The following is a 17027-nucleotide window of genomic DNA, read 5'->3' on the forward strand; positions in this document are numbered from 1 at the left end:
TTAATATTTTTACGTGTGCCCATAAATTAGAATTTTTCAGGCAAGCATTCATTTCGTCTGCAGGAGTTAAACTACGTAAAAATTGCGAATATACAACATTCTTGGCTTTCCCATTGTCTGTGCATATACAAAGCCGTATGTACTAATAATGTTAAATATCTTTAATGACGTCGCCGTCATAGCAAAAATGACGACAACTAACTTCATGACGTCAGTCGACACAGAAACATGACATCACCTGACAGACACACAGACAGACAACTTATGTTTATATATATAGAAGATATATATATATATATATATATATATATATATATATATATATATATATATATATATATATATATATATATATATATATATATATATATATATATATATATATCTATATATATAAAAATAAGTTGTCTTTCTGTGGATCTGTGGATCAGGTGACGTCATGTTTCTGTGTCGGCTGACGTCATGAAATGACGACCGAGACAGAGGGAATATAAGTGACGACCGGGAACCTCAAAGAGAAATTACAGACTGGGACACCCGGATACAAATCACGACCGGGACACAGGGAATATAAATGACGACCGGGACACAGGGACACAACTACAACGGGGACGCCGGGGGCACAGGCGGGATATATAAATGACGACCGGGACACAGGGATTGTTCGAATAGAAATTACAGACCGGGACACCGGGACACAAATGACGACCGGGACACCGGGACACAGGGAATATAAATGACGACCGGGACACTCAAAGAGAAATTACAAACTGGGACACCGGGACACAAATGACGACCGGGACACAGGGAATATAAATGACGACCGGGACACAGGGACACATCATTAGAATAATGAGGTATAGATCTGAATACGGATTGTTTTTCCCATGGACAATTATATGTTGCATGTTCAAGAGTCAGTAAACCTGACAATCTATTTATATGCACAGACAATGGGACAGCGAAGAATGTTGTATATTCGCATGTTTTACGTAGTTAAAAACATATATTTATATCTATCTCTATTCAAAGGTGGGACACAGGGACACAACTACAATGGCGCGTAACTAATATGGCGCGTAACGACTTACGCGCGCGGGGGGGGGCTTGGGGGGGCGCGAAGCGCCCCACCAACTAGGTGTTGGGGGGGCGCGAAGCGCCACCCCAACAGCTAGTATATATATATATATCTATATATATAAAAATAAGTTGTCTGTCTGTGGATCAGATGACGTCATGTATCTGTGTTGACTGACGTCATGAAATTAGTTGTCGTCATTTTTGCTATGACGGTGACGTCATTAATGGTATTTAAGACATTTGTTCACGGAAAAATGTTTAATTGTAAAATGACTGAAGAACCTACAATGGCAACAGCCGAGGAAGCTGCTCAAAGAGTTTATGCCAAAAAACTTGCTGCTGATAGAGAAAGTAAGAAAAGAAAGCGTTCCGAGGAATCACAAGAACAGCAAGAAAACAGGCTTGCGGCTAAAGAACGCAAAACCGCGCAGTTAGATGAAAATCCACCTGGACAGCGAGAGTCAAAACATATCAAAACTGAAAATGATAGCGATGATGATTGGGTTTGGGATTTTGACTTGGATAAGGTCATCAATGCCTACCAGATTTAAGTTAAAAAAACAAAGGTTCGTCGATATGTACTTCATAGTGACGCTGAAAAATAAAGAAGAAAAAGAAAACTGAAAAAAGAAAAAAGGTAAAAAACTAAAAAGAAAAAACACTCAAAGAGAAATTACAGACCGGGACACAAATGACGACCGAGACAGAGGGAATATAAGTGACGACCGGGAACCTCAAAGAGAAATTACAGACTGGGACACCCGGACACAAATCACGACCGGGACACAGGGAATATAAATGACGACCGGGACACAGGGACACAACTACAACGGGGACGCCGGGGGCACAGGCGGGATATATAAATGACGACCGGGACACAGGGATTGATCGAATAGAAATTACAGACCGGGACACCGGGACACAAATGACGACCGGGACACCGGGACACAGGGAATATAAATGACGACCGGGACACTCAAAGAGAAATTACAAACTGGGAAACCGGGACACAAATGACGACCGGGACACAGGGAATATAAATGACGACCGGGACACAGGGACACATCATTAGAATAATGAGGTATAGATCTGAATACGGATTGTTTTTCCCATGGACAATTATATGTTGCATGCTCAAGAGTCAGTAAACCTGACAATCTATTTATATGCACAGACAATGGGACAGCGAAGAATGTTGTATATTCGCATGTTTTACGTAGTTAAAAACATATATTTATATCTATCTCTATTCACAGGTGGGACACAGGGACACAACTACAATGGCGCGTAACGACTTACGCGCGCGGGGGGGCTTGGGGGGTGGCGCGAAGCGCCCCACCAACTAGGTGTTGGGGTGGCGCGAAGCGCCACCCCAACAGCTAGTATATATATATATATATATATATATAAATATATATATATATTTTCTTTTTAGTTTTTTTGTAGTTTTTACCTTTTTTAGTTTTTTTCTTCTTTTGTATTAATGCTAAAGCCAAAGTTCAAACCTGGAGCCTCTCGGACCTAGAACCTGAAACATAACGCTTTACCAACTCAGCTACTTCGGCTTGAATACATTCGTTTTGAGCAGCTTCCTCGGGTGTTGCCATTGTAGGTTCTTCAGTCATTTTACAATTAGAAATTTCTCTTTCAACGGTCTTCTTACAATTAAAAATTTGCCTTTGAACGATATTTTTAAATACCTGTGTCCTGGTCGTCATTTATATTCCCTGTGTCCCGGTCGTCATTTGTGTCTCGGTATCCCAGTCTGTAATTTCTCTTTGAGTGTCCCGGTCGTTATTTATATTCCCTCTGTCCCGGTCGTCATTTGTGTCCCGGTCTGTAATTTCTCTTTGAGTGTTTTTTCTTTTTAGTATTTTTTAGTTTTTTACATTTTTTCTTTTTTCAGTTTTCTTTTTCTTCTTTATTTTTCAGCTTCACTATGAAATACATATCGCCGAACCTTTGTTTTTTTAACTAAAATCTGGTTGGCATTGATGACCTTATCCAAGTCAAAATCCCAAACCCAATCATCATCGCTATCATTTTCAGTTTTGATATGTTTTGACTCTCGCTGTCCAGGTGGATTTTCATCTAACTGCGCGGTTTTGCGTTCTTTAGCCTCAAGCCTGTTTCCTTGCTGTTCTTTTGATTCCGCGGCACGCTTTCTTTTCTGACTTTCTCTATCAGCAGCAAGTTTTTTGGCATAGACTCTTTGAGCATCTTCATCGGCTTTTGCCATTGTAAGTTCATCAGTCATTGTAAACTTAAACATTAATAGATTTCTACGTGAACATATATGTCTTAAATATCTTTAATGACGTCACCGTCATAGCAAAAATGACGACAACTAACTTCATGACGTCAGTCGCTACTTCGGCTTGAATACATTCGTTTTGAGCAGCTTCCTCGGGTGTTGCCATTGTAGGTTCTTCAGTCATTTTACAATTAGAAATTTCTCTTTCAACGGTCTTCTTACAATTAAAAATTTGTCTGTGAACGATATTCTTAAATACCTGTGTCCTTGTCGTCATTTATATTCCCTGTGTCCCGGTCGTCATTTGTGTCCATGTATCCCAGTCTGTAATTTCTCTTTGAGTGTCCCGGTCGTTATTTAAATTCCCTCTGTCCCGGTCGTCATTTGTGTCCCGGTCTGTAATTTCTCTTTGAGTGTTTTTTCTTTTTAGTATTTTTTAGTTTTTTACATTTTTTCTTTTTTCAGTTTTCTTTTTCTTCTTTATTTTTCAGCTTCACTATGAAATACATATCGCCGAACCTTTGTTTTTTTTAACTAAAATCTGGTAGGCATTGATGACCTTATCCAAGTCAAAATCCCAAACCCAATCATCATCGCTATCATTTTCAGTTTTGATATGTTTTGACTCTCGCTGTCCAGGTGGATCTTCATCTAACTGCGCGGTTTTGCGTTCTTTAGCCTCAAGCCTGTTTCCTTGCTGTTCTTTTGATTCCTCGGCACGCTTTCTTTTCTGACTTTCTCTATCAGCAGCAAGTTTTTTGGCATAGACTCTTTGAGCATCTTCATCGGCTTTTGCCATTGTAAGTTCATCAGTCATTTTAAACTTAAACATTAATAGATTTCTACGTGAACATATATGTCTTAAATATCTTTAATGACGTCACCTTCATAGCAAAAATGACGACAACTAACTTCATGACGTCAGTCGACACAGAAACATGACGTCACCTGACAGACAGACACACAGACAGACAACTTATTTTTTAGGTACACAATAACCTCGTTATTGTGTACTTCTGCTTTGTCTGGTGTTGTTGATTTGATTTTTGATTGGCTTAAGTTCTTGCCAAAAAATCTCGATTACACTTACACACACCATTCAAGTAACGTCTCGAATCTTGACCATGAAGTTTTTTCTGTAAATCTTCAAGTGTCACCTGTTCATGTCGTTACTGACTTCCAACTTTCATACCACCTTCCAATATCTGCATCTTTTTCTTGCCTTCTGCTCAGTCTTCTCCCAACCCATAACCACATTAGCCTCAGACCCAATTTTACAGGGATTGGAAAAACATCCAAGGTGATCTTTTCGAAACAGTTACTAATTCTGTCCTACACAAAACTCATGTTCCGTTCCAGCTGCTCATGAGAAACCCGCAAACTGATGCAAATAAAATGCTGGTGCTGTTAGACATCTATCTTGGACAAATTTGTCATGCCCTGCGATGCGCAGAAAAAGCCGCTATACCTTTTAAACTTATGGGTCGGGGTTTTACGAAGCATTGATCCAGTTATCCGAGCCTATTTGGAGCTTGGAGAAAATCCAAATTTTGGTACGATTTGTGGCTCCAATGTGATCGTCCTCGCTCTGGCTGTATTTCTGGCATTCGTCTTTCTACCAAAAGACAGTTTGTAAGAGAACTATCTATCCACATGAACCAGATAGTTCAAGAGACGTCCCAGCAAGCTTCTCTATCCCAACCTTCCTTCTGGAGAAATATGTCAAGAGATCCACTTAGCGCCCACCTATGTGGGCCCTCGTACTTCTCTGCTGAATTCTCCTTGCCAGATGCCGCCCTACACTCCGCATATGAACATAGGCTTGATAAATTTCTGTCTAGTTGTCTTACCGGCAATTTTGTTGTTTCGGCTGATTCTGTACTAGCGAGCCATGAAACCCCTGAAGCGTAAGAAATCTTCTGGCATTGATAGAATGAGCGCTCTTCACATTCTCCATGGATGCGAGGTGCTGGTAAACCATATTGCTCTTTTGATGCAGATGATGGTTACACAAGGAGTTGTGCCTCCTTCTTTCTCGATTGAACATCTCAGTCCAATTCTTTAGAAGGGTAAACTTGCCACCCAATGCTCGTCTTTCCGCCATGTAACGGTGGCTACTACCTTCTGTTCATTGACCATCTGAACGCAAAATGCTATGTTCCACCCTACCAATTTGGATTCCAGCCACGTTTCGGTTGTGCCCAAGTTTTGTCGGCTGTCGCTAACGCATTCATTGATGCTGATGCATCAGATGAAACTCTCGTGTTAGCTGGGCATGTTGCTCGTAAAGCGTTTGATTCTCTCATTCACTCCGCTATGCTACTTCATGTAGCTAAACTTGGTGTTAGCCCTTCATATATCAGAGCCCTTCGAGACATGTATTTTCGTCTTAAAGTTTGCCTAATACTTCACCCAGTATCTAAAGCTGACAGCTCTCAAGTTTACTCTGCAGCCCATGATATTTTTGTCTACGTCGAAAAAGCTACCAATCAAGGTGTTGTTTCTTCCCCTTTAGTCTTCAATAACGGAGTTCTTGATAGACAGTTAGCTGTTCCCACATCTTTAATCTTTGCTGGTCTTGATTTATCTCTCGTATGATATACAGACGACATTCTGAATTTGAGCCGCACTATCCATAACAGTAGCGAGATTTTCGCTACGCTACAATCTGAGCATACAAAACTGGGTCTTCAGTTTAATGCCGAGAAGTCCGAATTTGTATTCTTCAACTGGAGGTAAACGTTGCTTGGCGATATTCCCCTCGGAAATAGTAAGATTCAGCCAGTAGTTAATATCACCTGTCTTGGTCTTCCTATTGATTCGTTAATAATGCACATGTGACAACTACTAATTGCTCAAATTTAACGTAGAGTTTGGTTATCATATGCTTCTTTTATAAAGAATAAGCTAAGCTTCGACAGCCGGCTTCTTTCGAAACTTTTCAACTCAAATCGCCGTTTTGGAAAATACTCGCAAAATCTGAAATTTCGTTCAGTTTTTCCGGCTCACAAAATACTTTTTTACATTTTCCACCTTGGACCTGCAACTCTTATCGGGTTAGAAAATTCAGCATTTCTGACCCCATTATAGCTGAATAGAAGCAAATTCATGCTTATAATTCCCTTTTGACGAAGTTGAACCACCCTTGGTCGTCGGTACTGGACGACGACGACGTCAGCAGTCAAGATGTTTTTGTCGTATGTGTGCGTGTGTTGTTTTTTTTTTTTGTTTATTTGTTCTTGTGCTTAGTGTATGTTTCTTCTTTTTTTATTTTTTTTTTTATTTCGTTTACTGCTCCGTCTTTTCCTTTCTTTGTAAGACAGGTTTTCCAATAAATAATAATAATAATACCTAACTCTTTTTAAGGGTTAGGTTTTAGATTATTTCTGTCTCAACAATGAAGAGATTTTCGTTGTTTTCTCAAGATTTTTATCTTGGTTTTGAACAAAGTAATAATAAAAAAAATTTCGCCTCCAAGACAAAAACTATTAATTTATTTAATTTTTTACAGTTGAAAACCAAACTTTTGAAAAAAAAATGATATTTATGTACCTATAGCTACTCTAATCATTGTCAGTACTCTAATACCGGTGTTGATCAAAATACGGGAATATCAGCAGCTTTGCCGTGCAAAAAAATAGAATTACTACTTTAAACTGGAGAATTAACCTTATTTCAACACCTAATCTAGATACTTTGCCCTTCTACGAACGAATTGTTGTGGCATACTCTTTAGGACTTCTAGAAATAGTAATTTATATTCAGGAAAAATACAATATTCCCAAAAATTCAATGGCATAATTAAAAAATGCTTCTTCTTAAAATGTACATGACAGTTTTTACAATTTGTAATTTGGCTTAGAACTGTCCCAATCAATGGTTGTGTAAATGTCTAATTTATTGTTTACTTATGATTTATTGATAACATTTTATTAAAATATTGATAAATAGATTGAATTAATATTCTAAGATATTACTATTCTTGTAACCTCTAATGATCAGTTCTAATAATTTCATTGGTCGTAAATAATAACATATATTACATAATAGCCTGCAAAATTACCTAGTACATATTTTGACACGCTAGTAACCGCATAGAAAATATTCTGGCTTGAATTTCTAAAGAATGGTTGAGCAAAAACTTCAACCGTATGTAAGAAAACAGCTTTCGCGACATATAAATTTAAGGGTGTAAATATAAATTTATTGGCGTAAATATCAATTTATTGGCGTAATTTTATTGACGTAAATAGCTGTACAGGTGTAATTGAATTATCCAATTTGGATATTTTATTTCATTTGGTATGTATATTTTTCTTAAATTGTTGAGACACAAACTACCATTAGTGAGTCTTTAAAGATCGTTATTGGGAATTTTCATTTTTAATTTGTATGCCCGAAAAAATGTTTATGAGCTTTTAACTTCCTTTTTTATTGACTTATTTACAGAATGGTAGCTAATCAAAGTTAGAAGTGTCATTGTGACTTTAAAATTCAAGTGATATCCTAACCTTAATTACTTATGTGTTTAGGGACAGAATATGGAACACAAGTGGAAGTCCTTGACTTGACTCATGACATAACCAGTCCATTTAGATTGCAGTTTGATGACCAGTCTTGGAAAAATTACGTCAGCAACTTGAAGCCGCTTGGTCTCGGGATCCTCTTAAATACTTGCAACAGTGAGACGCAGGAGCACTACTCACACTTTTCTTCCCACATAGCCTGTGAATCTATGAAAGACAAATATTCGGTTCCAGTAATTAATAGACGGTATGTTTGGGGCCTGCAGGTACGCTGGGTAATTGGCTTTTTAGGTTCCCAATTTCTTCTAAAATATTGAGTTTTTCTAGATTTTCTTGCAAAATTCTGATATATTGGTCTGAATTATTTCCGAGACCACACTGGCTAATCATGACAAGATGAAAGCAACGTAAAGTAGAGAGAAACGAGGATAACTAAAGCCAGTGAAATAAAAAACGAAGGATCTATGTAAATATTTCGGTCAGAAACTCCGCTTGACCGTCTTCAGTGTGAATAATAATAAAAAAAAGCGATAAGCCTTTAAGGCTTATCGCCTTAAAGGTCTTAAAAAAGGAATCGATTGGCCTTTAAAATTGCTTTATACCATTATGCTTTTTGACATTATTTAAAATGCCCGAGTTACCATTTTGTAATATTCGTTTTCTTTTTATTGTCTGAATACCTCTTGGCCAAAAGAATACCTCTTGGTCTTTTAATACTGGCTTATTATAACGTTTTGTGAACAAAGTAGGACGGAAAAGAATAAACTGGCATTGGAAAAGTTTTTTTTTTAATGCTAAGCCGTTTCACCTTTGGATTTAGTGACTGCATAAGCGTGATTGCAGATTCAAGTGTATGTATGGTTAAACATTAATCAATTTACCCTCATAGGATACGCAATAACTGATATTTGATTGACCTGTAATTGACATTTAAGCTGTATATGCCACATCGCGATATACAGCTGTCACGATATACCTGTATATGCTGCTACAAATCTAGAAATACCATAGAGAAACAGAATCTCTAAAATAAAGAATTAGCAAAATCGATTAATGCGTATAGGTATCGTTATATCGTATGGAATCGTTATGGAGAATGTTCCGCCACCGTGGGCTTCTGGACAAGAATATTAGTATAGTTGCTGCTTTATGTGACTAGCTGGGTGCTGTACGAATTGATGACGGAGACCTAACTGAATGGGTCCAGATCTCCAGAGAGGAGGTAGGAGACAAGGCTCCAATTTCCTTGTGCTCTTTGCCTTCTTCATTCACTGTATACTCCTGGCGTGTTTCTTTGTTAGAGGAATTTAAAAAAAAGGGAATAGTTGTGGGAAAAGTCAAAGTCATGGCCAATTGTAGAAAAAAGCCAAGACAGATTGTCCAATTAAGTGGGCAGCCCAGTCAAGGTTAATTTTACCCCTTTGATTGCCGTTGTTACTGTCTCCCATTTATGCTACAGCTCTCCGTGCATGCGTGTCCCTTCACAATGCCGAACTAGAGTCGTACCTGTTGGAGGTTCGCGCTGGGGAACACACGCAGGTTGACTACGGGTAGACTTACTTGAAAATTTTCCTCTCATGCATGTCACTCCACAATGCTGAACTAGAATCAACCCTCTCATGCTAATTCACGGTGGGTTCAATCTGTTGGAGGTCCTACCTTGCCTTTTTGGCAATTATAATTGCCAAATTGACAATTCGTTGCCTGAAAGCGGTTTTGCCGAATCTGTTTTTCCAAAAACCGGAGAAAACGAGTTTGAAAATTTTGACATTTGTATCTCGGAATTGGCTACAGCTAGAGCGTTGATTTTTGTTTCAGAATTAAGAAGAAAAATCGCTTATATCGTTGTGCTCATTTTTATTGGCCTAAGATGAGCCTTTCCTGAGATAAAACGGAATGAATATCAGTTTCGGCAAAACCGCCTGAAAATTCCGGAACATAGGTAAGATATGGCAAAACGGAATTGGCTCAGCATGAATTAGAAATGCGACTTTCGGCAAACGTATATCATCTGATAGACAAATTTTAATTTCGACTATTAACTGGGAGTTATACAATAAAATGCAACAAAAGATGAGTGGGAGGTCTCACTTAGCAACAAGCTTCTTGGAATTTCTGGTTATGGGGCCGAACAATCAAAAGCTTTTTTGTCAAGTCTAGTAGCGAAAAGACTTCCTTGTGCTTCAAAGATCTCTCAATGACGCTGTGAACAGCATCGACCTCCTGAATCGTGGAGTGGCCAGGCTCAGAATACTTCATCGTTATACTCTGAACGTGTGAATGCTTCTTCAGGGTGTCTTGCATCATGTAGCTCATTATTTGATTACAATTTTGAGGCACACATGAATCTGACCAGGTAACCAACTTCCTGATGTCAGGATAGGTAGTAAAAACCTTATCAAGGATAGCACAAAGACCACTGGCAATATCATTTCCACTTCTACCAGCAAGACATTCTGACCACAAACAACAATAAACTCTCTTGATTAGCTCTCCTGTATGTCTGCGAAATGTAAGAATAGCAGTTAAGTTGAAGCAAGCGATCTTCCTTTTGTAAAAAAAGGACGAAACATCCCCTTTTGGCAAAGAAAAAACGTTTTCCATATCAAAACACAATACGGGGTCATCTGAAGCCCTGTCCTTATCTCTTTCTTCTTTGCTTTCTAGTTTTCCTTTCACATGTTTTGCATGAGAGGTTTTGACCTCCTCAGATAATTCAGTACCATTTTTTTCGGCCACCTTTTTTTCTTCACAAACATTACATCTGTCAGTTTTAGGAACATGAAATGCAAGATTAAGTTCACAATTGAAAACTTTTCTGTACATGTGTTCCTTGAGAGGCAACTTATCATCTTCCGCACACTTACTTTCATACAATGAATGCATTTTGCTTATAGTGAGTGAAGAGTCGAGGAACTTTCTGTTGGTTTTGGCACGACAGTAATGGGATTCAATGGTTGGGAAGCTTTCAATGTGCTATCTTATTTGCGCGAGATCCTCTTCTTTACTTTTATTCACAGGATTCTGTGGTACACTAACATGAGGTACTCCACCACTTGATAACTTATGGGCATAATGTATACGCTTATCATCGATGTCTAGGGTAGCAAAATAAAATCCTCTGCAGACCTCCACAGTTTTCTTATGAACTGACAGGAAATAGTGGAAAATTGCTTCCGGCGAGTCTCTCTTTTTTTGTTCCTTTTTTTTAGGTAAAGGTTTCGTTGTTTTCAAATAGTACATCCTATTGGAATCTTTTGACAATGCCCAAAAGTTTTAAACACAATCTGACGATCAGTCTCTGAGAAATGTTCAAAACATCTGAAAGGACACGAATGAGGGCAATTAAAGGGTTTCACTTCCTTCTCCTTTCCATGTACTTTTTTGGTAACAGGGTTCAGATAAACATAAAGTTTACTGCATTCTTAATCTGATTTTTCACCCACTTTTCCTTGTTACTTAACCTCTTTCTGACCTTTTTGGATGTATCATTTCTCATTTCTGTGCCATCATTTCCTTCTGTGGTTGGAGACATGCTAGCAGAAGCTGTTTCACTGATTTCTCTGGTAGCCTCTGGTTCACTTTCTGTTCTATTACTTGTCCAAGTAGTAGGAGAGCTGGACTGGCCAGCATCTTCGCAGAGTGCAATACTTTCGACTTCTGATGAAGATCCCTTACTGGGTGTACATTCTGGATTTTCAGTATTATCGCCACTTTCTACTTGCGGGAAATACGTCGGGTCAGAATCTTCATCAGAATCTGAAGACAAATCTTCGGGGCTAAAAAAGAAAGCTTTATGTTCTCCATTCTGGCCATCATATGGGTTTTCTCCAGCTTTGATAGCCTAGTGTAACTAAATTACTTTCATTAACTATGCCAGGGTGTCAGTCTCAATGATAGGGTAGCCACATAAACACCTAGTGGCACAAATTGGCGATTTTTTTTGTAATAGAAGCATGAATTACTGTGAATTTTCCTTTTCAGTTTTACATGTCTAAAACATCTCTAAAAAAAAATTAAAAATACCATTGCATTCGGGACAAAATTGTGTGTTTAATAAGTCCATCAGTAAGATGTCCTAGCTATTTAATATTATTTCTTAATTTTCAATGTAAATTTAGATGTAAAAAAAGCAGCTGAACTTGCCTACAAAAATATACTGATACTAAGGAGGAAAAGTAGTGTTATACAGAAGTAATAGGTCTACTGGACTATAACCTTAATGATCATATTCACATTTTCCGATCTAACTCACTTGCTGGGGTTTCCCATCCACCCAAAACCAGCTCAAAACCACCCAGTTTCATAGAATTTCATTGAAGCACATAGTTCCAATTTGGCTACTAGATGGACAGAACCCTAAAGTCAATAGTTATACACAGGCATTTTCTTCTGTAAAATACTGTTTTCTAAAAAAGATTGAAAATGCTTAGAGGCAAAATAGAGAGGTGATTTTGGCCTCAAATCAAAGCTGAAAGATAGGAGAATTACATTCTGATCTTCAAAAGCTTAGGTTTGATAAATTTTTTTTTAGTGGCTACCCTATCAATGATCTAACATAGAAGGTCTTTAGTAGTAGAGGAAAAACTTTTAAGCAAATATACCTAATATTGAGAATCAAGCTCATGTTCAGTTGTATGTTCAGTGGCACAAGGGTTAATAGCCTACCACCTCATCTGTTTCCTTGACTGACATCTTTGACCCAGCTTTTTCTGCCCATGAACCTTCATTAGCACCTCCTTTAGAACTGTGGAAGCAAACTACAATTAATGCTGCTGTACATACTTCTGTCTCAAAATATCTAATTCTTACCTGTCTGTTTCAAAAATATCTGGGGAAATCGACATTTTCAGTCTCTTGGGCATCATAATTATATCTTCCTTCTTCTTATTCAGCAGACGGGCTTTTCAGTTGATACTATTTAGCCCTTTTCCTTTTGGCTCACTCTGTGAGATCGACAGAGCTATGGAGCTGGTTAATCTTATATGATTTGTATCTGCTCAGATTTCTTGAAGTATATCTTTTGATACCAGTAGTTGAATTATAAGAGAGTATATATTGATCTCTGTGCTCTGCGGGAGAGTATGGTCAGCAAGACTCTTGGCTGTTAGTGGAATTTTGTGGTGTTTGAAGCATTCTAACATTTTACATCGCAGGGTATACTGTGCAGACGTCAGCATATTACATTCAAATAGGCAGTGATCTATTGTTTCATTCTTAAGATTACATGACCTGCAAAGGGGGGACGAGGGAACTTCGCCACTTGAATTAGGGATCTGATATGAAAATGCCTGAAAATTTAGCCCATTTGAACCTGACCGAATCCTATGATAAATCTTGGAAAGGTGCTTACTTGGGAAAGGTGATGGGGTAGGATTCTTATTATTTATCAGTACCTCTGTAAATCTCCAGCGGTAAATATCTCTAATGGGGATTGGTCTCCCACTTGGCTGGTCAATATTTAAAGCATTTTTGGCTATTTCATCTGCCTTATGGTTACCTATTATACCTGAGTGGCTTGGAATATACTGTATATGAGTTAAAATACCTTTTGAAGCAAAAATATCAATAATCCTAAGACAAAGAAATGTGTCAATATCCATCTTATTTTGAGAAGCTGACGAAAGAAGCTCAGGGCTTGACAAAGAATCAGAATATATTATAATATTTTTAATATTAACATTGATATATTCATTAACCATGAGGAAATCTAATGCCATGATTATGGCATTTAGCTCGGCAGACATTACAGATGAATTATCTTGTAATCTCTCTCCTAAAGCGATATTATGGGTTGGGAAGAATGCTCCGCTTGCCACTTTCTCATTCATTTTGGACCCATCTACAAAAATTTGGAAATGGTTTTTATAAGTAACATTATTTAGTTCGGCAAATTTTTTCTGAATAAAAGAAATGGGGGTAAGTTCTTTGGTCCACTTTGAGAAGTCAGTCTTTATTATGGGGGTATCTTGTTCGCCAAGATAAAAAAAGTTCGTCTTCTTCTTCTCCAAGGTCGTGTTCAGCAAATCAGCAACTCTTGGCAAAACGGACCATGCTATAATCCCGTATACGATTCGGCAAAACCGCTGTAAAGAAATCGAAAAATATGCGATTCGGCAAAGGAGAACTGCAAAATATAGGCAGTTAGAGATGTCTTATGGCAATGTCAATTAGACCATTCGAAAGAGAATTTTGTTTTGCACAAGATGGCGTTCGCAACTCAGTTTCGCCAAAAATTGTTACATTCGGCAAAACCGCTTTCTGGCGACGAATTGTCGATTATAACTGACGAAGGCAAATTGTTTATATATAGTCCAAATTTGCCTATATATCTAGCCAAATTTGCCTATATATTGGAAGATATTGTCAATATGTCCATACTTTAAGCGGCGGCCATAGGCCAGATGGGATGAGGGTCTGACTGTCTAGTATTTATTAGTTCATTTAAAGAATTTGCAAAACCTTGGTTCGTGGCTTGTTTAGAGCAATGGTCTAAACGAGCCACGGCATCAGGCATCCGTGCCTCTGAGCAATGAACATGGGCGTGAAAAAAAGACTATATTGTTGGTATACGGTTAGCGATTGATTAACGCTAGGGAAATAGGCTAAACATTCAACGGCTTTAAGCGTCCGTGCCTTAAGCAGTGAGCATGGGCCTGATGGAGTTTGACATGAAAAAAGGAAATATATTGTTGGTACATGCGTAGCGGAGGGTTACCGCTAGAGCAGCAACGCTCTAACGCTAGCCACGGCTTGAAGGCCTCCGTGCCTTTGAGCGATGAACATGGGCATGAAAAAGGAACTATATTGTTGGTCTATGTTTAGGGATTGGTTACCGCCAGAAAAAAAAATGGAATATGGATGGAAATAAGAGTCCAATCCAAAGCCTACAAGGGCCTCCTATCTGCCTCGACTCTTATGCAAGTGAACTTCATAAACCAAGACTTTTGGGCTGAAAAAATTTAACTGTTTGAGCTTGACAACAGAAAATGCACTTTAATTAATTAAAATTATAAACTTGCAACCGGAACCCCTGCCGATAATCCACAGACCTTATATGAAGGGGTCACTTTCCAAATGAAAAAATAGTGAAAAATGAAATTGGCCAAGAATTGATGGGCTGAGCTGAAGCAATGAATAGACACTCTGTGAAACAGTTGAAGGATAGCTGCACTGTCTTCGGTTGTGATTTCACTGTTGACCTTGCGTTCCTTTCTCACCTAACGGAAGCCTTCAACAGAAAATCACAGAGCTCGCAGACACAGCCCGACGAATTGGATTGGTAATCAGCTACTGAAAAACAAAAGTCATGCGCTACAATTTTAATTGAATGCCTGGTCTGTCCCTGATGGCTGGTTCTGATTCTAGAGGAGGTTGCAAAAATGAAGTATCTTGGAAGCCTCATAAACTCTGATTGAAGCTTGTATCACGAGCTGATTACGAACATTGCATGTGCAGGCAACGCTTTTACCAAATTAGGTAAAGTCTGGAGAAATTCTGTATACTCTCTAAAACTCAAATTCCGACTCCTTAATAGCAATTTCCTTTCTGTACTAATGTATGGATACGAGAGGTGGGCATTGATAAAACAGCTTAAAAAACGAATATAAGGTTTCGAAAATAATTACCTCCGATGCTTTCCGGGTATCCACTTGTCTGATAGGATTACGAACACCTCCTTGCTTGAAAAAACATAGCAATCATCAATAATTGAGAGAGTTCGAAGTAGTAGTTGGTGGTATTGAAGCCGTATGGGTGATGGCAGGCTCCCTTATTATGATTGGTATTGGGTTCCTCCCGGTATTAGAAGGAATGGACGGTAAAATGTGCCGCTCGGATCGATGCCTAGAGAGGCAGGCTTAACTGGTGGGACATCTGTACATCACTGCGAGCCCTAAGAGGTCATCTTTGAGAGACACTATTGTCGCCTTTTGTGCCAAACTACGTATGTGGAACTAAGTCTAATTAAGTAATAAATTTATTTATTGGACATAATTTAAGGACATAAATTTATTGTTTGAAAATACGGGATTTTTTTATTAAAAAGAATAATAGGACTATTCAAAACCAAAAAGTTCCCAGGATGGTTTTTTTCTGGTGGGAAGGGTGGGGCGAGTCACTTTCTTTCGCGTTGGGGTTTTACAAAAAACAACTTTTTATGGAACATAAAAAAAACTAGCTGAAACATATTTTCCGCTAGTTTTAAGGGTTGGACAAAAATATCAGGGACGGAGATTCAGATCCGGTCAGTCCCCCACTCCCAATGCAGCCTTAGTCCGAAAAAAAATCCCAGCTGGTAAGAAAAGGTCAAAAAAAAATTCTAGAGTTGTTTTATATACACCTGAAAACTACATCTGTACTTTACTTTTAAATATAGCTACCATTCACATTCAAGCACTTGTCGTATATCTTCATTGACTTAGAAATTCCATCAGCATTGAGATTTGCCGCCTGTGCCTTAAGTCAGCCTTTTACTTCACCTTGCATATCCTCATCATCATACATATATGCTATAATCTCATACTCCTTCCTTTTGAAGTCAAAAGCCCAATAGACCTTGTGCATCGTCCACTAAGGTCGTCCTCCGTCCCACATCTGTAGTAGATTTATATAATCGATATTTTATCCAGTGTTGTCCTGCAGTATTTTGGTTTGCTAAAAAACTTTCTTTGCAGTATATAAATAGAATAAAATAGTAAATATTATGTTTTATTATTTAATAATATAGAGAATCTACAGAAGAGAATTGATGGCTTTATTGTTTTTTTTTTTTTTTACCTGTTTTAGCAATTCTTTATCAAACAGGAATTAAACCATATTAACCAAAGGATTAATATGAGATGGTTTAATCTGACAATCTTGTTGCTTCCTAATATATTATGTCTAAGTATTTTGCTCTTGTAGCTGAGATATTTTTGCTCATTGTTATAAGTTAATGTAATATCTTTAGTTCGTCTACGGACATTATTTGGTGCTGTGCTGATTTTTGTCCTCCCCCTTCAAAATGTTGATGTGGGGTTTGAACTTGAATTGTAATTGAACTTGAATCATCTAAAATTGTAATTCCACTACGCAGTCCGAAGGTGTATTTACAGCACCATCTATATTCTATAGTCTTAAGGTGCGTCAGCAGTGGAAGTGCAGTTAATGTGCATCAGTAGTGTTCT

At 38.1% G+C, this 17027-nt stretch overlaps 1 protein-coding gene across 1 annotated transcript in view; it reads left to right on the forward strand.

Annotated features, from left to right (window-relative positions):
- The window catches only part of LOC136040031 (transmembrane protein 94-like), a 273850-nt gene that overhangs the window by 191152 nt on the left and 65671 nt on the right, over positions 1–17027 (forward strand). The window contains exon 13 of the mRNA XM_065724097.1: positions 7867–8107. Within this exon, the coding sequence (XP_065580169.1) occupies positions 7867–8107 (241 nt within the window). The remainder of the gene's footprint in view (positions 1–7866; positions 8108–17027) is intronic.

Source organism: Artemia franciscana, chromosome 20, assembly GCF_032884065.1.
Source record: "Artemia franciscana chromosome 20, ASM3288406v1, whole genome shotgun sequence".
Lineage (NCBI taxonomy): Eukaryota > Metazoa > Arthropoda > Branchiopoda > Anostraca > Artemiidae > Artemia > Artemia franciscana.